The sequence below is a fragment of the Mobula birostris genome, chromosome 21 (genome assembly GCF_030028105.1).
Source record: "Mobula birostris isolate sMobBir1 chromosome 21, sMobBir1.hap1, whole genome shotgun sequence".
In the NCBI taxonomy this organism is placed as follows: Eukaryota; Metazoa; Chordata; class Chondrichthyes; order Myliobatiformes; family Myliobatidae; genus Mobula; species Mobula birostris.
Window position 1 is genome coordinate 47,911,954 of NC_092390.1, and position 25,931 is coordinate 47,937,884.

General features: G+C 39.1%; 1 protein-coding gene across 3 annotated transcripts in view; it reads right to left on the minus strand.

Moving 5' to 3' along the window:
• The window catches only part of dock1 (dedicator of cytokinesis 1), a 555,786-nt gene that overhangs the window by 80,488 nt on the left and 449,367 nt on the right, over window positions 1-25,931 (minus strand). For all 3 annotated transcript variants that reach the window (XM_072239408.1, XM_072239407.1, XM_072239409.1), the window contains 2 exons: window positions 20,835-20,924; window positions 20,637-20,741 (listed from right to left, as the gene is read on the minus strand). In XM_072239408.1, the coding sequence (XP_072095509.1) occupies window positions 20,637-20,741; window positions 20,835-20,924 (195 nt within the window). The remainder of the gene's footprint in view (window positions 1-20,636; window positions 20,742-20,834; window positions 20,925-25,931) is intronic.

Sequence of the window (25,931 nt, forward strand, 5' to 3'; positions counted from 1 at the left end):
TAGGTCAAGGCGGGAGAGACAGGAGGATAAGAGACTGGGGCACCCGTTTTCTGGAATGCTAGTTCTGACGATGTTCACAGGTGAAGGTTTGTGTGCACTCCCTTGGCAGACATCTCCTACTTTGACCCACCCCAGTGCTAACCTCTGTGCAAAAGGAGCTTTCGGAGGCCCATTACATTGCTTGAGTACTTTGTGTACTTGTATGATGTTCCTTCCTAGCAGAAGGAGGATCTCAGCCTTTGGATTGAATGACAGTATCTTGCTGGCTCAGGACTTGAGGTGAAGGTGATGAGTCGTTGCTTTTGAAGTGGGGATTTCTTTCTTGTTGTCCGGAAGTTCACCACGCTCAGTGAGCTAAGTGAGTCTTTTCATCGACAGATTCAATAATAGTCTCTTGTGACACACCTGCACTAAGGTGTATAGGGTGTATAAGGTGAGGTACCATCAGTTATGTTGAAGACACTGAAAAAATGTGATTTAGCTAGGGACTTATCGCTTTGATCATCCAAGACAACATGTATCCTCATCCTCTTCTCACGATGGCCTATGGGATAAACATTGACAAGGCAGGTCTTTGAACGTGACTTACTGGCAGTGTTACCCTCAGACCGCAGTATAGGAAGAGGTGGAAACTAGAGAGGAAGGGGATTCACCTCTCTTTTCAGCATGTTGTTCTTCATAGACCAGGGAGGTGGGCCAGCATGAAGAACTGCAGTGTGTTTGTTGGGGTCACATCAGAGCACTGGATGATAGCATTACAATCCCTCACCCAGTGGTTTTCTCTATGTTTAAGTCAGCCTGTCAAACCTCAACAGCAATTTCTCTTTCTGTAAATGATGCCCTAGCTAGCACTACTTTGACCCTTGCACAGGCTTTCAGTGGATCCATCAGACGGTCTAGATAATCAAGCTGACCTGGTTTCAAGGCTTCTCTTCTCTGTTGCCAACATTTTAACTTTATGTCGTGTGGGAGTTCGCAGAATCAATATGAAATCCGCTGTGGATGGAATCGTAGTTGAGCGCATCTTTTTACTACTCCGCTCTCACTCAACAGTTTTCTCTGTTTTCTCAAGCCAGACAGATAGGTAACTCCATTCCCAGCATAGTTGTAGTTGAAGTTAGTTTTTTATTATTTACCAATGTGTTACAGTACACAAGGAGCAGTGTAAAAAGACTGCATTTCTTGACGTTCTGACAAAAGGCAAATTCAAATATTGATTAAAATTCCTGACTTTTAACAAGTGCTTCAAACTACCAAATGTAATGTACAAACAATATAAAATGGCTGCCCTGATAACGAAAGCTAATTGCTTAACAACGTGATAACGAGTAATCAAAAACAGCTGTGAACTTACAATTCAGCAGTGAAATCTTGTCATTAGAAATAAAATAATAATCCACATCACAACAGACAGACATAACAGGTAGAATGACAAATCTTGGTCAATTTAGATATGTTAATTTAACTGTTCATCTGCTCCTCTCCTGAAGTAGTTCTACTCATATGCATCATGACTGGTGCTTTGTGCCATGCTCTAATTTTGAGTGGTTGTGGTTAGTAGTTGGATAGGAATTGACTAAAATTCTTGACAGGAAAAAAAGTTGTTCAAACACATAAAAAATACTGGTTCAGTGACACGTGGAGTGTTATGTTGAATTCTGGGGTGACACTGTAGGACGACATAAAGGGTATTGGCAATATAGATCCAAATGGACTACTCACATTTGTAGTGGATTTAAGAATTACCTGAGACATAATTCAGATGACTTGACTGTCAAGAAAACTATGAGACACAAGGAAACCCTATAATCTTTAATTGACATTCTAGCTGCATTCAGCTGTGGCAGCGTGTTTGTACCCTTGAGCAAGGCACTTAAATCACACATTGCTCTAGTCTGCGCAAGGAGTGGCGCCCCACATAGACTTCCAATCTGCGCCTTGTAAGGCATGAAAATGCCCAACGCAGGCCTCCCATGGTCTGAGTCGACTTTCCCTTACATTCAAAGTACATGCTAATTTCAATGAGGTGTAAAACTTTGGAGTGCAGTCAGCATAAAGGAAGCTCTGTGATGTCAAAAATCACATGGTATATTTAAATTTGGAGGTAACTACTCAAAAATGTGCTGTTGTTTACTTGAAAAACACCAGTCAAATCATACAGACACGAACTCAAACTTGAATAATCTTGTATGCAAGAGCTGCCATATGCGATAAGCACATTGCTTCTGATGGAACTTACACAGCAAATTTGAGCTGCCAGTTCATTTACAAGGTTATTGTTGTTTGCTAGCTTTTTATCTTTGAATTGAAATCTCTATTTATGACATCAGTTAACACGAGCATACATCAGTGAAAGCTAATCTGTATGTCGAAGATAAAAGGTGACAACAGTCTCTACAGATTAACAATAATGTAAGGTTGCTCTTGAGGAATAATTATCGTTGGATATTTGGTCTTTGAAGGAAGCGTGGAGGCCTTCCATCCATATCTATCTACCTCTCTCTCTCACGCACACACGCACAGAATCAGGTTTATTATCACTGACATATGTGGTGCAGCAGAAGTACATAAAATACACTATAAGTTGCAATAGGAACCTCACAATAAATAAATAAATGGTGCAAAAACAGAGCAAAATAGTGAGCTAATGTTTATTGGTTCATGGACCTTTCAGAGGTCTGATGATGGAGGGAAAGAAGCCATTCCTAAAATGTTGAGTGTGTGTCTTCAGGCTCCTGTACCTCTTCCCTGATGGTAGTAATGAGAAGAGGGTATGTATTAGGTGGTGGGTTTTTTTAAAATCATGGATGTCACCTTTTTTGAGGCATCACTTTTTGAAGATGTTCTCAATGTTAGGGAGGCTAATGGCCATGATGGAATTGGCTGAGATTACAAGCCTCAGCAGCTTTTTCAGATCCTATGCATAGGCACCTCTGTACCAGAGAGTAATGCAACCAGTACAGTAGATCTGCAGAAATTTGCTGGAGCCTTTGATGACATACCAAGTCTCCTCACACTCAAAATGAAATATAGCCACTGCATTAATATCTTGGGCCCAGGAGAGATCTTCTGAGTTGTTGAAAGTTAAAACTGCTCACCCACTGCTGATCCCTCAATGAGGACTTGTGGTTGGGCCCACTAGGAGACAGGCAATTCTGGACTGGCTGTTGTGTTATGGACCAGATTTGATTAGAACTAAATGTAAAGGAATCCTTTGGACCCAGTAATCATAACATGATAGAATTCGCCTTGCAGTTTGCGAAGGAGAAAGTCAGATGGATCAGTATTACAGTAGAGTTAAGGGAATTACAGAGGCATGAGAGAGGAGCTGGCCAAAGTTGATTGGAGGGGACACTAGCAGGGATGAAGGCAGAACAGCAATGGCATCAGTTTCTTGGAAAGCACAGGATCCCAAAGATGAGGTAGTATTCTAAAGAGAGGATTGGGTAACCGCAGCTGACAAGGGAAATCAAAGACCTCATAAAAGCTAAAGCGAGGGTATATATTATAGCAAAAATTAGTAGGAATTTAGAAAATTGGAAAGCTTTTTAATACCAACAGAGAACAGGGAAAAAGCCATAAGGAGAAGAAAGATGAAATATGAAGGTAAGCTAGCCAATGATATAAAAGACGGTATCAAGGTTTTTTCAAATATATGAAGGGTGGATATAGGATCACTACAAAATAACACTGGAGAGGTGGCAATAAGGGACAAAGAAATGGTGTTTGAACTTAGTAAGTATTTAGCATCAGTCTTCACTGTGGAAACAGTAGCAGTATGCCAGAAACTCGAGAGTGTCAGGGTGCAGAAGTGAGTGTAGTTGCTATTACTAAGGAGAAGGTGCTCAGGAAGCTGAAAGGTCTGGAGGTAGATAAGTCACCTGGACCAAATAGGCTATAGCCCAGGGTTCTGAAGGAAGGAGCTGAAGTGATTGTGGAAGCATTAGTAATTATCTTTCACAAATCATTAGTTTCTGAAATGGTTACAGAAGACTGAAAAATTGTAAGTGTTAATCCATTCTTCAAGAAGGGATGAAGGCAGAAGATGAGAACTTATAGGCCAGTTAGCCTAACTTTAATAATTGGGAAGAGTCCATTACGAAGGATGAGGTTTCAGAGTACTTGGAGGCACATGATAAAAGAGACTGAAGTTGAGTATGGTTCCTTGTAACTGTTAGATCTGATATATGTTAGAATTATTTGAGGAAATAACAGGCAGCATAGACAAAGGAGAGTCGGTGGATGTTCAGAAGTCCTTTGACAAGCTGATGCACATACCTAACAAGGTAAGACCCCATGGTATTACAGGCAAGATACTAGCATGGGTAGAAGATTGGTTGACTGGCAGGAGGCAAAGAGTAGGAATAAAGGGGGACTTTTCTGGTTGGCTGCCAGTGACTAGTGGTGCTCCGCTGAGGTCAGTGTTGGGACTGCTTTTTAACACGTTATACGTCAATGATTTGGATGACAGAATTGATGGTTTTGTAGCTAAGTCTGCAGGCGATACAAAGATAGATGGAGGGGCAGATAGTATTGAGGAAGCAGCAGTCTGTGAAAGGATCAAGACAGATTGGAAAAATGTGGAAAGAAGTGGCAGATGGATTGTAGTGCAGAGAAGTGTATGGTCAAGTACTTTGGTAGAAGGAATTATGGTGTAAACTATTTTCTAAACGTGAAGAAAATTCAAAAATCAGAGGTGCAAAGGGACTTGGGAGTCCATAGCAACACACACAAAATGCTGGAGGAACTCAGCAGACCAAGTAGCATCTGTGGAAAAGAGTAAACAGTAGATGTTTTGGGCTGAGACCCTTAATCAGAACTGGAGAAAAATGATGAGGTCAGAGTAAGAAGGTGGGGGAAGAGGACAAGATAGTAGGTGATCGGTGAAAACGGGACAGTGGAAGGAGTGAGGTAAACAGCTGGAGAAGGGGAAATCCAAATAGGAAAGGACAGAAGGCCATGGAAAAAGGGAAGAGGGAGGAGCACCAGAGGGAGGTGATGGGCAGGTAAGGAGATAAGGTGAGAGAGGGAAATGGAAATGGAGAATGGTAGGGATGGGGGGCATCACTGTAAGTTTGAGAAATCGATGTTCATGTCATCAGGTTGGAGGCCACTCAGATGGAATGTAAGATGTTGCTGAGTATGGCCTCATTGTGACAATAGAGGAGGCCAAGGACAACATAGATGCTGCTTGGCCTGCTGAGTTCCTCCAGCATTTTGTGTGTGCATTTCCAGCATCTGCAGATTTTGTCTTGTTTGTGATTGGAAGTCCATATGCAGGATTCCCTAAAGGTTATCTTTCTGGGTGACTCGGTCGTAAGGAAGGCAAACACAATGTTCACATTCCTTTCAGACGACTAGTATATAAGAACAGAATGTAGTGCTGAAGCTTTCTAATTCTTTAGTCAGTCTGCACTTGGAGCATTCAGAGTAGTTTTGGGCCCCATATCTAAGAAAAGATGTGCTGGCATTGGAGACGGTCCAGAGCAGGTTCACAAGAATGATTCCAGAAATGAAAGGGTTAACAAGTCAGGAGCATTTGATAGCTCTGGTCCTATACTTGCTGTAGTTTAGAATAATTGGGGAGGGGGAGATCTTATTGAAATCTATTGCATATTGAAAGGCCTAGATAGAGTGGATGTGAAGAGGATATTTCCTATAGTGGGTGAAATGTCGTTTAGAAGATGGACGTAAACCACTGTAGTCCATCTGGTGAAGGTACTATCATATTACAATTAGTGAATTCATGGATATGAACCCAGAGACAATGACAGAACAGCAATGCTGGATGGTATGTGACTGGAAAAGGAACTGCTGTGTGGTGGTTTTTCACTCATCTTCCGTCTGATGGTAAATTTCAAAATGTTAATAATAGGGGAAGAAGTGATTATAATGTAACTGAATTTTAAAGGGTAGAGGCCATTGCCTGGTATGAAAATTGCTTGCCACTTACCAGCCTGTATATGAACGTATTCTTGGGCTTGTTAGGGAGACATAGGCTGTTTTATTTTCTGAGAGTTGTAAATGGAATTGAATACTGTGCATTCTTTAGCAAAAATTCCGATATTTGAGAAAGTCATTAATAAAATGGGTGAAGGTGGCTGGAACCAGGTCACTGATCTGGGAAGCTGTGCATAAATACCCTGGGGCTGAGAAAGATTGATTGGCAAACTGGTATATTTGTTTATTATTGTCACATAATAAATATATACCAAGATACAGTGAAAGATTTTGTTTTGCATGGCATTCATACAGTTCATTTCATCACATTGGTACGCTGAGGTAATATAAGGGAAAAGCAGTATGAGAATGTGGAACGTAATGTTAAAATTAGAGAGGAAGTGCAGAGTAGGCAGATAATAAGGTGCAAAGCCAGGATGAGGTAGTTTGTGAGGTCAAGAGTCCATCTAATCGCAAGAGCTCGGTTCAATAGTCTCATTATAAGACAATTGGACAGACAGAAGCTGTCCTTGAACATGGTGGTACATGCTTTCAGGCCTTTGTACCTTCTGCCTGTTGGGAAGGAAGAAAAGGGGTGGAAGGGGTCTATGATTATGGTAGTTGTTTTCTTGAGGCAGTGAGAAGTACAAAGAGATTTCATGGAGGGCAGGCTGGTATTTGTGATTTGCTGTGCTGTACCACAACTCTCTGCAGTTTCTTACAGTCTTGGGTAGAGCGGCTGCTATACCAAGCTGTAGCCCCCCTGGCCACCCCCAGGGTCGCTCGGCTCGCTGCCGTCTAGGGAAACAGCCTCGGCCCCGCCAAACTGGGTAATTAGTTTGTGTGGATGCTGTGTGAGGTACCCCACCCCGCCCAAATAACAGACAATACGCCAGATGCAATTAAATGATATACAGTTTATAGATATTACTGGAACTACATAATTAAAAGAGAATAAAATATAGAAGGAAAATAAAAGACGCCACACTTATCAAAGTTCAATCTCTTGGTGCACAAAAAAAACCCGTTGGAGCTCAAGGACCTTCTTCTTCACTCTGCGACCCCCTCGGACCACCTCGACCGGCCGCCTGGGACCAACAACGGTGGTCGACCAGACGCTCCACACGAATCCGTCTCCGTCTCCTTGCCGAACGTCCCGCTCGGGGTCCGACCCCGTTAGCAGACTCACAGCACCTCGTCCATCCTCTGTCTCGCTCTCCCGCCTTCTGCCCCCAAAACCCCCTCGCAAACAGTATCTTCAAATGCACCAAAACCATAACAACTATCCCAATTGGTTAATAACGTATTTCTTATCACCCTCTAAACCACAACAAGCTGCTAGCGCAAACTTTCTCAGCGTTTTAAGACAACAAAGCCACATTCCCCAGATTAACATAACAAAGATGCCATTTTAATTAGCCTCAGCAGTAACATAAAAATCGAAACCCCCTTACAAAGCCATGATGAATCTGGATAGTATGTTTTCTTTGGGACATGTAAAATATATTGGTGAAGGTCAATATGGACATGTCAAATTTTATTAGCCTCCTAAAGACATAGACTAACAGCCAACAACTTTTCTGTTGTGTGTCATACAAATCTCATTAGTGGACAGCTTCCAATGATTCCACTGACAAATTTTATACAAACTTCTTGAAGCTAACTTAATCAAGTGATGTCTTGACTTCAAGGGCATTGTATTTCACCTCATGAGGTGAGGCTTCATGATGTTGAGTACAGAGAAGAACACAATGAATCTGAGTTTCACTCTTGCTCAATACTATCGGCTATTCTAGTGATTTGCTCTTTAAAATTTAAATGAAGGCATAGCATTCATTCATATAAATTGTAGCCAAGATGCAAAAGTGATGTCATCAATATACGGCCTTTGTCGTCCATTAACTACCTTGGATTAGCTATGGCGTCTTAAATAAAAGTGGCACTGAAGGCTACTGCAGAATAAAGATAAAATGACAGCTATTAGAATACCTGGAATAAAGTTGGACAGTGCAATGTGTTAGGTCACATCCAGGAATGAAACAGGATAAGCATGATCTCATTTGGTTGGGGAAATTGAAGGAGTGCAATGTTGTTGATTGGTTTTGGGTTAGGCTTCATTTCAGAATTGATATGAGGTGACTGCAAATTAAGTACATCTAATCAATATGACCCTGCACTATGGAACACATGAAATCCAAGCAATGGAAACGCTTGCTCCCTCAAGAGGGAATGGAATACAGTCAGGTCTCTCAAAAAGATTAAATAACTTTCCTTATGTAACAGTAAATGTGAATATGCATTCTGAATTTAAATAGAGGTGTGATTTCAATAGTGTGGAAAAAGTCAAGAATAAGGTTAGTATGGGAACTTGGTGTAGAGGGAAAATGAAATGTTGCTCTGTACCTCCAGTAGTTGTGTGCCTTATGTCAGCTTAAAGATGTATGCAATTACATTATATCTAGTGTTTAATTAGAGAAAATCTGTCATTTTTGACCCTAAAGCTCATGATAGACTGAGCTGAATATCATGTAACCTTCAGTACATTAATTAGTTGGAAGCAAAGTTAAATCAAGTGAATAAAAACATCAACTAATTTAGTATATAAAAAAAAGAATTTTCTAAGTGTGGCAGATCTTATTGTTGTAACATGAGATATGCCCCAAAACAATTTTTTAACCAAATATTTACATCTTAAAGAATTAAGATGAAACTGTGGAAAAAGTGGCCGTAGCTCCCAGTGCCAATGCGAAGGCTAATGCTAACGAAGCACTGGGAGGCCTACATGAAGCCATCGGTGAGCTACTGACTACAGATCCTGACAGCTTTGTGGTGATTGCTGGGGACTTTAACCACATCAGCTTAAAGACTGTGTTCCCCAATTCCGGCAATATATGGATTTCAAAACCAGGGGAGACAACACACTGGACTTGGTTTATACCAACACACCACAGGCATACAAAGCAAACCCCCGCCCCCATCTTGGCCACTCTAACCACATACCTGTCATGTTAACACCAGCATATAAACCACTGCTTAAATGTGTGAGAGCAGAGGAAAGAGAGATAAGGGTCTGGCCAAAAGGAGCAGCCTCAGCGCTACAAGACTGTTTTTTGCACACAGACTGGGACATATTCAAAACAGCAGCCTCCTATGATGACCATACAGACATTGAGGAGTATGCGGAGGCAGTCATCAGCTACAAAGCCAAATGCACGGAGGATGTCACTGTGATGAAAACCTTCACCGCACGTGGTTATAAAAAGCCATGGATGACAACAGCGGTGCATTCACTACTGAAGGCCCGTGACACAGCCTACAGATCGGGGGACAGGAATGCGCTTCGCTCAGCCAGGTCTGTGCTTTCACTAGGGATCAGGAAAGCGAAAAGGGCCTACATGGACAAAATACATGGACACTTCTGTGACACAGGTGACACCAGAAGGATGTGGCAGGGAATTGAAGCTCTGACAGACTACAAGATCAGGCAGAAACTGATGACAGTGACCCCTCTCTACCAGCCAGGCTTAACACTGCACCTCTTCCTACAGATGCTGCCTGGCCTGCTGCGTTCACCAGCAACTTTGATGTGTGTAGCAAGGGGGACAGCCAGTTCCTTTTTACCATCTGACCAGCCGGCTCCAATCATTGATCCAGAGCTAACACAGAGGACCCTTGCCAGGGTCAACTCACGAAAAGCGGGAGGTCCCAACAACATCCCTGGATGTGTGCTCAAGGAATGCGCTGATGTATTAGCAGATGTCCTGACAGACATTTTCAACATCTCCCTCAGTCAAACTATTGTCCCCAGATGCTTCAAAACCTCCCCAATCATCCCTGTAGCAAAGAAATCAGTTGTAGCCTCTCTGAATGATTACCGTCCCGTTGCCCTGACCCCCATAGTGATGAAATGTTTTGAACGGCTTGTCAAGCCTCATATCACTGCCAGCCTCCCCTCATCGCTGGATCCTCTGCAGTTTGCTTATCGTCCAAATCACTCTACGGAGGACGCACTATCCGCCACACTGCACACAGTTCTCTCTCACTTGGAAAACAAAGACACTTATGCCAGAATCCTGTACATTGATTTCAGTTCAGCATTCAATACCATTATCCTGCAGAGTCTAGTGGATAAATTGTCGCTGCTTGGCCTTATCACTGTCATGTGTCGCTGGATTCTGGATTTCTTGACAGAGAGACCACAGTCAGTCCGTGTTGGCAGGAACATCTCTGACTCTGACACTGAGCACTGGATCCCCACAAGGCTGTGTGCTTAGCCCATTGCTGTTTACACTGCTAACACATGACTGTGCAGCCAGATTCAAGGAGAACCTGATCATTAAATTTGCAGATGATACCACAGTGGTGGGGCTCATCAGCAAAAATGATGAAACTATGTACAGGGAGGAGGTCAAACACCTAGAGAGCTGGTGCAGGGATAACAACTTGATGCTTAATGTCACCAAAACCAAGGAAATGATCGTCGATTTCAGACGGTCTCAGCCTGAGCACACACCCATCAGCATCAGCGGCTCCACAGTGGAGAGAGTGGAAAACATCAAGTTCCTTGGGGTACAGATCTCGGACAATCTCACCCGGTCCAGGAACACCACTGGGATTGTGAAACGGGCCCAACAGAGATTGCACTTTATGAGGAAGCTTAAACAAGCATCACTCCCCACCAACATCTTAACTACATTCTACAGAGGCGTGGTTGAGAGTGTGCTGACCTTTTGCATCACAACCTGGTACTCCAGCTGCAGTGCTGTCGACAAAAAAGCCTTGCAGAGGGTGGTTAGGGGAGCAGAGAAGGTTATTGGGGTCTCCCTATCTTGTGTTCAAGACCTCTTTCAAAGTCGATGCCTCCAGAAGACACGGTACATCATTAAAGGCCCCTCACACCCTCTCCATGAACTGTTTGTTCTTCTGCCATCAGGCAAACGATACAGGAGCATCAAAACTAAAACCACAAAGCTACTGAACAGCTTCCTCCCACAGGCAGTCAGAATGCTAAATAGCTGCTCTACCTGACTCTGCTTTGGACACTTTTAACTTGCACTGGACACTTATAACTTGATTTTAATTGACATGTGGCTGTTGTGTTTTACTACTTATTGTGATGTTTATTATTTAGTGTTGCGTGTTATGTTATGATTGCACTGCTCCTGAGAAACGCTGTCTCATTCTGCCCTGCAGAGCTGATGTACGGTTAGAATGACAATAAAGTTTTTTGAATCTTGAATCTTGAATTTCCCATATTTTGGGAGCAATTTTTCAATGAAAGCAGGCAACCAAAATGAAATTCACCTCTTGTGCAATGGTGTAGGCTCTGGCCACCTGACAAAAAACATTTGAAGAACAAGAGTTCAGACTTGGCACAAGACTCAGTTTACAGGCAATAGTGATCCCTGCCCTTCCATGCAGTTCTGAAGCATAAGCTACTTGTTGCAGGTCTCTTAATGCATTCTACAGATACCACCAATAACTCTGAAAAGATGGCTTGATAGGGTAGATGTTGTGAAGATACTTCCTTGAACTAAATTCTTAAGGGAATATATCAACTGAGGTAAGGTGGAATTTGATGGGCATAGTGACTTTAGCAGCTATTTCTATTGTGAGCATGCAGTCATTGAGGGATATTTAACTCTACAGTGACGTTGTACTGATGTTCTTATTGTATACGCATTCCCTTTTCCTTTCTCGTAACTAGGTGTTTATCCTGATCCAATTTCCCTGCTGATACTCACAACAAGGGAAATGCTTCTCAATATACTCTGTTCTATGAGCACAGATCATCAACTACTCCTAGATTTCTTGCTATCCATTTCTACTGTCATCATTGCAGTCCTACAAATACATTCTTTCCCTCTGCCATCCAATTCCTAAATGGACAATACCCCACTTTTTTTTTTAATATACAGTATTTCTGTTTTTTGCACTTTTTAAATCTATTCAATATATTGTAATTGATTTATTTATTTATTTATTATTATTATTTTTGTTATAATTATTTTTTCTATATTATGTATTGCATTGAACTGCTACTGCTAAGTTAACAAATTTCATGTCATATGCCGGTGATAATAAACCTGATTCTGATTCTGACCTATTTATTTGTACAGCCCTCTGCAGTTGCTACAGGAAGCTGTGTGTTTGGTACTGAAACAGTTTGCAATGCATACATTGTAGTTGGCAACAAGAGCACAAGTGATATGTACATGTAGTGATGTCAAATAGTGTACATTGAGCATTGAGCTTTTGTGAGCATACAAGTCCATTACAAAGCTGAGTCTTCTTGTGGCACTGGTTAAATGGCCTAATTTTCTTTAACTTTCCATCACTCTTGTCCTAAATTTCTTTCTGATCATCTGTCTCATCCCAACTCCAATCAACTACCTGAATGCCCTATCATCTACCTGGTTGATTTCCTTCAATTTTTTTCTCTCCCAACCATCTACCTAACCATTGCCAATTAATTCCATGTCATGATTTTCTCTATATTAATTACTTTATGACTATCTCTACAATTCTTTTATTACTATTTGAACTTGTTGTTTACTTTTTGGTTTATTTGAAACTTCCTTTTTTCTCAGGAAAACAATATTGAATTTTCTGATATCATTCTGCAATATATAAGCGAGGATTCAACAATAGTCTTGCTGATTGGTGATCTGACTATAACCTCACTAATTATTTTACATCTTTCCTGCCTCTGGTCCCTGTCTTCCATCGTCAGCAAAATACTTTTGCTGTCTTCTCTCATTTTCCCTTCCACCCTTAAATGTCATAAGCAGCTTCCTTTTCCTAAATGCCACTCCAAAGTACCTCATCCTTCAGGAGTTGTGATATTTGGTATTTTAGTGAAGGTGTTGGTAGGGTGCACAGCTAATGCCTGCTGGTATATGTAGACAAGCCAAAGCATACTTTCTTGAAAATGCAATTGCATATGAGGACATAGGAAAATCAAACTAATTAAAAGTATTTTAGGATTGCTTCATGTTTCTCCTCTTGAAATTAAGCTTAGGAAACTGGCTTAAGCTGTAAGCTTCAAGTTATCAGCTCATGTCTTCGTACATTTGGAAGAAAACATTTCCCACCATTGAGACTAAGCCAAAAAAAAGGACCATTATTAGAAAACCTTATTTGAATGACCAGCTGAATAAAATAGCATCAAATACTTTCACTCTTAGAATGCTTACTTCACATGTTATAAAACTTCTCTAGTTTATATTTTGTCATCAGCTTTTTCCAATTTTCCAACTTGGCATGAATGTTTGAGCTCAAAGACTATGGTGCATGACATGCATTTATTCAACTTATTTGCTCTGAATGTTGAATATGTTTAAAAGTACTTTTATAATGAATACAATGCTCGATTAAAGAATGATAGTAATAAATTATATTGAGAGATGGTTCCCAGGAAAAGTAACTTATTATTTAGAACAATCTAAAACAAAGATATAATAACGTTTTATAATATTGAGTTTTGCACAGAATGTTGTATTTTTTCAAAAAACAAAACTGAATTAGGTTACATATTACTTGGTTCTTTTTGACTTACTATCATTTCATGAAATGAAAATTTGCTGATTATCCAGCTGAGAAATGACATTTGGAAATACAAATCAAAAGTCAGAATTTTCATTAAATTAATTAATTGAAAACTCCTACAAATATTACATAAATAATATTGACAACCCGTGGGTGAAATGGACTCTTAAAATACAGAAAACTATTATAAAAGAATATAAACTGGAGAGAGACATTGCAATTCTAAAATGGTGTGCATATGACTCGGATTTTACGTCGAATAAACTGGATGCTAGATTTAAGGACTGGACAGCTAAAGGAATAACAGCTATTTGCAATATAATGGAAGAAGGAACACTGTTCAGTTTTGAAATGCTCAAAGAGAAACACTTATTTGAAAAACAACACTTTTACCAGTATTTACAGATGTGACAGTATGTTAATAGGACAGTTAAAAATGTAACCAAGGCAAGTACATGTCTGATAGAGCTATTTAGAAAAGCATGTAATTCAGACAACAGTAGTAGAATAATTTCAAGCATTTATAAGGGTTTGTCATATCTTAAAACACATTCGACTTCATACATTGAAACAAAATGGGAGAAGGAAGGAGCGATAATAATATCTGAGGAAGACTGGACAATAATATGGAGGTATCAATGGAAGTGTACCAGTTCACAGAAATGGAGGGAGTTCGGGTGGAAAAACTTGATAAGATATTTTATTACACTCTCTCAGAAATCCCATTATAATAGTAACTCCTCTGCTTGCTGGAAAAATTGTGGAAATCAAAATGCAAACCATTATCATATTTTCTGGGAATGCCCCGTTATCAAAGACTTTTGGAGTTGGATACATAATGCCCTATAAGACATCTTTAAATGTGAAATACCCTTAGAGAGTAAGACCATATATTTTGGTTATATACCTCAAGAATGGTTGAAAAGGGATAAATATTTAATGAATGTACTGCTGGTGGCTGGTAAAAAGACCCTTACTAGGAAATGGTTATCACAGGAGAGCCCAACTTTAAATGTATGGATGGAAATTACAATGGACATTTACAAAATGGAGATGATAACAGCATCTGTTAATCATAAGTTGGAACAATTTTATTCATACTGGAAAAAATGGTTTAACTACATAACACCTCATAGGCCTGATTTTATTCTCACAAGTCAATGAACATGTTGTAAAAAAAAATCACTCCCTACTCTGTACATAGTTTTCTTCTTTCGATTGTTCTGTCTTTCCTCTCCTTTCTATAAGTGTATACCTCAGATAAACATGTGGCGATTTGTGACAAATATGATTATATGATATATATGCACAGTATCTGAAATACATCTTATGGAAATGTTTGCTTGATGATGAAATTCAATAAAAAAATAAATTACAAAAAAAAATTAATTGAAAACTAGTCACGTAATTATAAAGAATGAGACTTTGAATTACAAATGTGCCTTCCTACAAATAAGCACAGAAACATTGATGCCTGTGTTCAAACTATAAGATTCTGCTACTCAAAGCTATCTAAAATATTTTCTGAACGTCAATGAAACACTAACTGAATTACCTCAGCTACATCATTCAAGTATTAAAACCATCTGCGGTCCCTCATATGATCCTAGTTTGATCTAAGGATGCACTGGACTTTCTGACACAACTTACAAATGGGACAAATACAATTTACAGTAATCCTTTGCACTAAAACTAATTTTGGAGAAATTCCAAACTTTATATTACATTTATAATGTAAAAGTCAGCCAGGATATATGGCCTGATGGCTTTTAACATCATCTACATTCTCTTTTTTCATGTACCTTGACTGAATAAAGAATATGTTTCTTTAGGTCCTGGTCTTTGGCAATGTTTTGTTTTACAACAAATGAAACAAAATAGGTTTGGAAAGTAAATTGTTTATGCATAGATGTCACCAAGTCATTAATATAAATTTACTATTAAATATGAACAGCAGAAAAAAATCCAAGGAATAATTTGAATTATTATTTAAAAATACAGTTACAGGGGATCCACATTTCTATTGAGATATTCATACACTGCACTATTGTTGGCAAAATCATTTGCCAATTGTAAAGAGACTGTATCACCACAAATACAAGAATTCTCCTTTCCACAAATCATTTTAAATGCACAATTTAAATTTTCCTACAGAACAGTTAATACTGACTAATCATACAACAGCATATATTTCCATTCTGTCTTAACTTGCATCAATGCCAGTTCACTCAGAATCCTCATGATGACGACCAATGCTTCATTTTTAAAATTTTAATTCTTAAATCAGGGTCCTCACATGGAAAGTCTCTTCATACTGTTGCAGACTCCTAAGGAACATAGACTGTACAGCTCTCTGAATGTTTCTGCACATATGGCCTTCAATGCTTTCTTTACACCATTGTTTCTGACCATTACCAGTTAGGGCTTCAGCCATCTTGGTCTTCTACTTTAAAATTCTCTGATTATTAGACCATAAGACATAGGAGAAGAATTAGGCCATTTGGCCCATCAAGTCTGCTCTGCCATTCCATCATGGCTGATCCTTCCTTCCCCTCATCAGCCCTACTCCCTGGCCTTCTCCTCGTAACCTTTGATGTCATGTCCTATCAAGCTCTGACTTAAATACACCCAATGACCTGGCCTCCATAGTTGCCTATAGTAATAAATTCCACAAACTCACCACTGTCCAGCTAAAGAAATTTTCCACATCTCTGTTTTAAATGGACACCCCTCTATCCTGAGGCTGTGTACTCTTGTCACAGACTCCCCCAGCAAAGGAAACAACCTTTCCACATCTACTCTGTCTAGCCTTCAAAATTCAAAAGATTTCAATGAGATCCCCCCCATTCTTCTAAATTCTAGTCAGAATAGACCCAGAGCTATCAAATGTTCCTCGTATGATAACCCCTTCATTCCCAGTATCATCCTTGTTCCCCTTCTGAACCCTCTTTTCAGATGAGGAGTCCAAATATGTTCACAATACTCAAGGTGAGGTCTCAGTTTATAAAGCCTCAGCATCACATTCCTGCTCTTATATTCTAGACCTCTTGAAATGAATGCTAGCATTGCATTTGCCTTCCTCACCACCGACTCTACTTGCAAGTTAACCTTCAGGGTATTCTGCACAAGGACTCCCAAGTCCCTTTGCATCTCAGATTTTTGGATTTTTTCCCTGTTTAGAAAATTGTCTGCATATTTATATCTACTACCAAAGTGCGTGACCATGCATTTTCCAACATTGTATTTCATTTGCCATTCTCTTAATCTGTCCAAGTCCTTCTGCAGCCTACCTGTTTCCTCAACACTACCTGCTCCTCCACAAATCTTTGCATCATCTGTAAACTTGGCAACAAAGCTATCTATTCCATTATCTAAACCATTGATATACTGCATAAAAAGCTGTCCCAACACCAACCACTGTCGAACACCACTAGTCACTGGCAGCCAACCAGAAAAGGATCCTTTTATTCCCACTCGCTGCCTCCTACCAATCAGCCAATGCTCTAACCATGTTAGTAACTTTCCTGTAATACCATGGGCTCTTAACTTGTTAAGCAGCCTTGTCAAAAGCCTTCTGAAAGTCCAAATATATAATATCACTGCATCCCTTTATCTATTGTACTAGTAATCTCCTCAAAGAATTCCAATAGCTTTGTCAGACAAGATTTTCCCTTAAGGAAAACATGCTGACCTTGTCCTATCTTGTCCTGTGTCACCAAGTACTCCATAACCTCATCCTCATCCTTAACAATTGACTTCAACATCTTCTCAACCACTGCAGTCAGGCTAACTGGTCTGTAATTTCCTTTCTGCTACTGTCCTCCTTTCTTATAGAGTGGAGTGACATTTGCAATTTCAGAGAGTCCAATGATTTTTGAAAGATCATTACTAACGCCCCCACAATCACTACCGCTACCTCTTTCAGAACCCTAGGGTGCAGTTTATCTGGTCTGGGTGATTTATATACTCTTAGGTCTTTCAGCTTTTCGGGCATTTTCTCCCTTGTAGTAGTAACTGCACTCACTTCTCTTCCCTCACATCCTTCAACATCTACTGCACTGCTAATGTTTTGTACAGTGAAGACTGCTGCAAATACTCATTTAGTTCATCTGCCATCTCCTTGGCCCCGTTATTATTTCTCTGGCCTCATTTTCTAGCAGTCCTATATCAACTCTCATCTCTCTTTTATTATTCACATACTTGAAAAAGCTTTTACTATCCACTTTGATACTGTTCGCTGGCTTGCTTTCATATTTCATTTTTCCCTCCTAATGATTCTTTTAGTTGCTCTCTGTAGGGTTTCAAAAACTTCCCAATAATTTTTGCTGTATGCCCTTTTTTTGCTTTTATATAAGGTTTGACTTCTCTTGTCAGCCAAGGTTGTGCTATTTTGCCATTTGAGCATTTGTTTTTGGAATACATCTATCCTACTCCTTCCTAATTTTTCCCAGAAAGTCACACCATTGCTGCTCTGCTGTTATCCCTGCCAGCAGCTCCTTCCAATTTACTTTGGCCAATTCCTCTCTGATACCAACATAATTTCCTTTACTCCACTGAAATACTGCTATGTCAGACTTTACTTTCTCCCTATCAAATTTCAAGTTGAACTCCATCATACTGTGATCACTGGCTCCTTAGGGTTCTTTTACCTTAAGCTCCTTAATTAATCCAATCCACCCAATCCAGTATAGTTGATCCCCTAGTAGGCTCAATGACAAACTGCTCTAAAAAACAATCTTATTGGCATTTAACAAACTCACTCTCTTTTATCAACCTGATTTACCCAATCGATGTGCCTGTTGAAATCGCCCATGGCTACCATAACCTTGCCCTTTTCACACACCTTGTCCATTTCCTGTTGTAATCTGTGGTCCACATCCCAGCTATTGTTGGAAAGCCTGTATATACTGTAACTGAAATTTGAGTTCTTTTACCCTTGCAGTTTCTTAATTCAACCCACAAGGATTCATTTTCGGATGCTATATCACATCTTTCTACTGATTTGATCCCATCTTTACCAGTAGAGCCACACCACTCCCTCTGCTTACTTTCCTATCCTTCCAATACAATGTGTAACCTTGGGCATTCAACTCTTAACTACAATCATCCTTCAGCCATGATTCAGTGGTGGCCACAACATCATACCTGACAATCTGTAATGGTGCAACAAGATCATCCACCTTATTTCTTATATTTCGTGCACTGAGATATAATACTCTGTGTACTGTATTTGCTACTTTTTTTGATTCTGCATCCCTATGCACTGATACTTACCCTGCTGGCTGTGATGATGTCCTATCATCTGCCTGCCCTTCCTGATAGTCTGACTGCATGCTAACTTTGCTTTTTTTTAACCATCCGTCCTATCCTGAGTCTCTTCACTCTGGTTCCCACCTCCCCTGCCAAATTAGTTTAAACCCTCTCCAACGGCTCTAACAAATGTGCCCATGAGAATATTGGTTCCCCTCAGGCCCAGGTGCAACCTGTTATTTTTGAACAGGTCACACCTCCCCAGAAGAAATCCCAATGATCCAAGAACCTGAAGCTCTGCCTCCTGCAGCAGCTTCTCAGCTACACATCCATCTGCCAAATCATCCTGTTTCCACCCTCACTGACACATACACAGACAGCAATCCAGAAATTACTACCCAAGAGGTCCTACTTCTCAGCTTTCTACCTACCTCTCTAAATTCTCTTTTTTGATCCTCTTCAAAAATCTCTCTTTGATGCATATGCCTAAAAGTTGATGGTTTGAAGCTGTGCCAATTTTTAAACGCACCTGTAATGCTTTGAGATATTTCCTTGCTATATTAACACAACTGCTGTATTAACACAATATTTTATTATATTCTCATCCAAAAATGTGCAGAAAATATACAAGCATACTTGTCAGTAGTAAGTCCTGATATAACTTACTGAAAAGTATCTTCAAACAAAATTGTTACATGTGCATCTGATAGTTTGAAAAGAGTAAGTAAGGAAAGAGTATTGCCTTAGCTTGTAATATAGAGTGGAGGAATGTGTATTTAATTCCAATAATATCAGTTGATATGAATAGAAATATTTCACAATTTGAGAAGGATTCCAAAGCAGGCCAGAAAGAAAAAACAAACAGGCACAAAAAAGTAAAAATAAACAGTGGCTGGTACATATTACTGTAGAGGAGTGTAGACTAGTACATAGCACAATTAAAAATGATGTTTTATCGTGTTGGAAATTTAATCTGAAATGTATGGGAAGTCCACAAATAAACCTGTGAGATTCTGTTAGATTTTTGAAATTTTTGTTCAGTATACACAGCACACTTTGAAAAGTTTATAGTAGCCAACCTAGTGAACACATATAACAAGGAAATCTTAAAATTACACAAACTAGCAAGTTTTAAATCAAAACAATCTAAACACTGCATAGGGAAGGGAAAATTGCGATGATGAAGTATGTGGCTTCTACAGGACTGTCAATTGTCAGAAACAGAAATCACATTTTTGACATAATTTAGAACAAATTGTTTCCTTCTGTATATGCAAAACTGTAAAAAAACAGTTCTGTTTAGTATATGCTTTTACTTTTTATGAAAAAAACCCTGAAAAGAAACTCAGTAATTCAACTGTGTGTTGGTGATGGCTCCTCTCTGCTATTTATAATAGGAGCAACTGATGTAGAATTAGTGAATAAAAAGCATAGAAAAATAATAACAGTTAAGATATACTTGTAACATGCTCCAAGGTTAAAAATTAGTTCAAAAATTCAGCTATAAGAAAAAATGTTGAGATATTGTTGATAACAAAATGGGAATAGAAGCAACACAATAGTGAATGTGTCTACTGTACTGTCACAGCAGATTTGACAAGTTGGATCGCAACATTGTTTAGTCTTGTTTACAAGTGTTTTTAATGCAAAATGATTATAATTTATGCTTTAACATGTGCTATAATATTCCTGAAGTTTCTTATATTCTCCAATTAGTTATCCAAAGCACAATACATTTTCTTTCTACAGTTCTGGTTCTTAAGAACGTTGTGGTTGGGCAGTGACATCTCTGTACCAAGTATATCTATATATTTAAATAAATAATTCAAGCCTCTTTTTTTTAAATGTAGTCAAAATAATTTCTAGCTTGTCAAAATTAAATATGAACATGTTCCTACCCTGATAAACGAAGGAAAGCCTTGGCCATAATACCCAACAGCAAAGTAATCTGGTTTTGCTCGTATCACTCTGACAATGCTCTCATAAAACTGAGCTTGTTTTTGCTGTAAAATTAACACAAAGTCATGTAATTAATTAACAGTTCAAAAGCAAGAAATAATTACTAATTATTTTATGATTTGTAATTAATATCTTACCAGCAATTCACTGAGTTGTTCGTAATCAAACAATTCATTTTCATATTGTTCTGCCAGTTCTTTGCCTAAAGAAATGGCCTCTTCCCACATCTGATAAGTATGAGAAAATGTGGAATACAAAATAAAAACATTAATGATTTACAATCACTCATAAATAAATAATCAGTAGAATCTCAATGCACTTATAACTCACGAAAAGATTAGTACATCCCACTGCAACAATTCTTTCTGTTAGTAAAGATTCAGAATAAATGTTCCAGGTCTTTTGCTTTGAATGATTATATCATTGTCATTCATTTTAATATTTTACTGCCTAGAAAATGACAGTCAACTGTTACAAAGATCATTGTACACTTAAAAGAATTAGATTATGTTTCACCCCATCTGTGGCAGTTAATATATGCTCTTGACTTGCAGGTCTATGCCAAAGATCATGGTACTGCAGTTGGAGAATTTGAGAATCATGGCCTTTCGTTAAATTCATGGTTTGGGTTAGGAGATCAAGGCATCAGGATGATAAATTGGGATTTAGCCATCTTAACATAGATAGAACATGAGTGAATCATTCCTGGTATCAAAACTAAATAGATTTGTACCTTCTCTGTTGTAGGTCCTGCATTGGGCTACGCTTTTCTCAAAGTAGCCTGAAAAGGTGCTGACTAGAATGGCTACCTGTTGCAGACATCAGATCCTATATTTGCATATTAAAATATTCTAATATGTTTTCCTGCTACTAATATATACCTCGATCATCCTTAACTAATTCAAGAAATGCTGCATTTGTAACTGGGTGTGTACTTACAATCCTTCCCTCTCATTTGAAGAATTCATGGAATTTGTAGTTGCAGAGAAATAGAGCTACCAGTCCAATTTATAGTCTATTGAACATCAATAACAAAATTTCTGCTGTGTGTATATTTCTTAATAATTTCAAAGGACCACAAATTAATAACTAATAAACTATTGTGCAAAAATAACCAAATATTATTAATTCAATTTTTGAATAGGTTCATTGAACAATTATATTTTTGTTTGTGACAATAAAATTAATGTTTTAGACATGCCAACTAATAAGAAATGTAGTACTATACAATAGGTTACTTAAAAGAAGTATTTAGTTTAGCAGGTAACAAGGAGAACAGGAGAAGGAACTCAGATTTTAAAGTTCATATTTTAATAATGCTATAAAATATCAACTAAAATCAACGATGACACAAGAGACTGCAGATGCTGGAATCTGGAGCAACAAACAAGAAGCTGGAGAATCTCAGTAGGTCAGGCAGCATCTGTGGAGTTGCGGAAGTTCATGACCTTGTAACAAGTTTATGCCATTTAAAATTCCCGTCAATGGAGTGCAGTAGAATTCAACTTTAATACAGCCAGCTGGCAGGAGCTATGACTAATATAGAAGGACACATCTGAGTAAACTGGAGAAAAGGGAGCAATAATGACATTAATGTGAACTGAATGAGGCAGAAATAAGAAGCTAAGAACATCATATAGTTCTTTGAATCTTGACCATTCCATATAATTGTCTGGAAAGAAATGGATCTATCAGGCAGATGCAGCACAGATTCAGCAAAGGCAGGTCCTGTTTGACAACCTTACTGGAGTTCTTTGGGGATATAATGAGCACAGTGGATAGAGGAGAACAGATAGATGTTATTTACTTGGGTTTCCAGAAGGCATTCGAAAAGGTGCAACATAAAAGTCTTATCCATTAGATAAGGATGCATAGAGTTGGGGTGATGTATTAGCATGGATAAATGACTGCTTAACTCATAGAAAGCAGGGAGTTGGGATACATGGGTTTTTCTCTGGTTGGCAATCAGTGGTGAGTGGTGTGGCACAGGAGTCGGTGCTGGGCCCACAACTGTTCACAATATACATTAATGATCTGGAAGAGGGGACTGAGTATAGTGTATCTAAGTTTTATGATGATACTAAATTGAGTGGAAAAGCAAATTATGCAGAAGAGACAGAAAGTCTGCAAAGAGATACAGAGAGGCTAAGTGAGTGGCGATGGTCTGGCAGATGGAGTATAATGTTGGTAAATGTGAGGTCATCCACTTTGGAAGGAAAATTAAAAGAGCAGGTTATTATTTAAATGGTAAAAATTTGCAGCATGCTGCTGTGCAGAGGGACTTGGGAGTGCTTGTGTATGAATCACAGAAGGTTGCTTTGCAGGTGCAGCAGGCTATCAAGAAGGCAAATGTTGGCCTTCATTGCTTGAGGGACTGAATTTAAGAGCAGGGAGGTCATGCTGCAACTGTACAGGGTACTGGTGAGGCCACACCTGGAATACTGTGTGCAGTTCTGGTCTCCTTACTCGAGGAAGGGTATACTGGCTTTGGAGGCGGTTCATCAGGTTGATTCCAGAGATGAGGGGAATGAGGAGAGATTGAGTCACTTGAGACTGTCCTCAGAATTCAGAAGAATGAAAGGAGATGTTATAGAAACATATAAAATTATGAAAGGGATAGATAAAATAGAGGCAGGAAAGCTATTTCCATTGGTAGGTGAGACTAAAACTAGGGGACATAGACTCAAGATTCAGGGGAGTAGACTTAGGATGGAGATGAGGAGGAATTGCGTTTCCCAGAGTGGTGAATCTGTGGAATTCTCTGCCCAATGAAGCAGTGGAGGCTACCTCAGTGAATATATTTAACACAAGGTCAGATAGATTTTTGCATAGTAGGGTTATGGGGGAAAGACAAGTAGGTGGAGATGAGTCCATGGCCAGATCAGCCATGATCTTATTGAATGGAAGAGCAGGCTCAACGGGCCAGATGGCCTACTCATGCTCCTATTTCTTATGTTCTTATATCATAGTTTATGTTACGTATCAAATTCATTTCTTCATCAGAGCCCCATTTATGATTCTCTTTCACTCATCACCATCTTCAGTTTGTTGATCAAGTATTCCCAGACATCTGACTCCCAATTCTGTAATTTAAGAAAGTACACAATGCCTGAATCTGCATTCTGAGAGTGTACCTCCTAGTAGGGCTACCTCTGCAGCCAGGGTAATCAGCATCTAGCTAATCAATCCCCTTAGGAATATGATTAAATCTAATCATCTTTCATTATTCTAAGTTCTAGAGTATAGAATTAACCTGCCAACTCTCTTCTACCCAAGAATCAACCTAAAACTCATCCTCTGCAAATATCTTTTGTAAATTAGGTACAGAAATCAAAATTGAATGCATTGTTTCAGGTTCTGTTTCACTAAAGCCATGTACAACTGCAGCAAGACTTGTAGGCTTTTATACTCCAATGTCTTTTTCCAAGAAAGCTAACATACCATGTCTTTTTTGATTACAGCGTCTTAAAGCTAAGTTTCCAATTTTTTTTACAGCAGGGTAAGTAAAAAGTTCTACACAAATCAGATCTTCTATTCTTCCTATCAGATTCAATCTCAGTTTCTCAGATAGTACTCCTGCTGGCACCTTTGTGTATTCACTTACTCAGAAAATTTCGATTCAGTCATTGCATATGCCTTCCTTATGTCTTATGATTCCAACTGGCTTTTTTTAAATAAAACAAGATATATCAGCTGAGAGCTTGCTAAGAGTGGGTTGCTGATTGCTAACTTCAAACTTCTCACATGCTTGGTGAAACATGATCCATAACTTAGGTAACACGACCATGCATGGAATATGGGCCAAAGACAAGATTCCTCCAACAGGTTTGTAAAAATCTTTGATGGCTGCTACTGATTTGCTGTCAAATTTACTGTTTTTAATTAATTCTCATCAAATATCAATTAAACAACAAGACTTAAAATACTAAGTTTTAAAAAGTGCAATCACTTAACATATTACTTAAAAGAAATATAACCTACTTTATTCTCTCTCACGGTCTATTTTTATTCAAATTACACTGTGTCAGATCTCAGTGGCAAAGGTTCCTGGAGACTAATTCCCGAGCATAAGTGCTGGAAAATTCTGCCAGATCATGTTTTGCCACTGCATTTCATCAAATATACAGCTGTAGCATGTGAGAGTAAACAGTGCCGACAGAGTTTGGTATGTCCAAGACTCTCAAGTGAACTGAGAACTCTAAAAATTCTGGTTGTCATTTACAAGAGTAAATGCCAGCAGTTCTGCAGTCAATAGTCAGTAAAGCGGGTATTTCCCAATAACCTACACAAATATGTTCAATGGGCATTCCACTAGAATGTTTGTCTTTGGATCTCATTGCAGCCTTGATTCAAGTAAGTAAAAAAGAGGTCTAGGAGTTGACATGAAGATGTCATATAACGTAATGTGTCATCAAGCAGTCCTAGTAAAGTTGAAGTTATTCCATGGTTTTTAAGTCTGGAGAAGAATCTGGGAAATACTGCAATTGATGAACCCATTATATCTATAGCTATCACTTTTACAATCCTGGAATATCAACAATGAACTGGAGGTTTGCTAAATTTTAATCCTATATCTCCAGTACTTTTTAAAAACTAATCTATACATAACTAAAATTCTCATTCTGTGTATCTGTTTGTGCCCTCAAATTAGCCCAAACGGTGCATTAAAGCGGCACTTTTTTTGACTAAATGGACCTAAAATGCACTAACTTACAGAATGCATGCAAAGGTCAGGGTTATATTCATTTAAAATTGCTCACTCTTCAACAGGCCCCGCTTTCCACCCGATTATAGCTTTCATGGAAACCACGACGCGTGTGCACAGCCAGCCTCAGTAGCGCCTCACGATGCTCACAGCAGCCAAAAGCAGGCAAGGCCGGGGATTTTGAGGCCTACCCTCCAAAAGATTCCCGACCATGCAGTAATGACAGCAGCAAATGAGCATTTCAGAAATTTCTCCAGAAGTTCCTCTGTTCTTTCACGTCCATTCTCCATCAAATCAGAATTGTCCACGGCCCCTATTTAACAGATACGATATCATTTTTCACCGAAGGGCTGCGCACGCTCAGGCGTGCCACCATCTTCTCCTCCCACTTATTAGGTGTTGGAGGAAACAAGATTGAGAAAAATGAAAACGATGAAATCGAATTACCTGAAGATGTGATTCTGCCAGCAAAAACTATGGAAGAATGTATTGATTTCATCTACCCGACATTTAACAATCCTGCAGAACT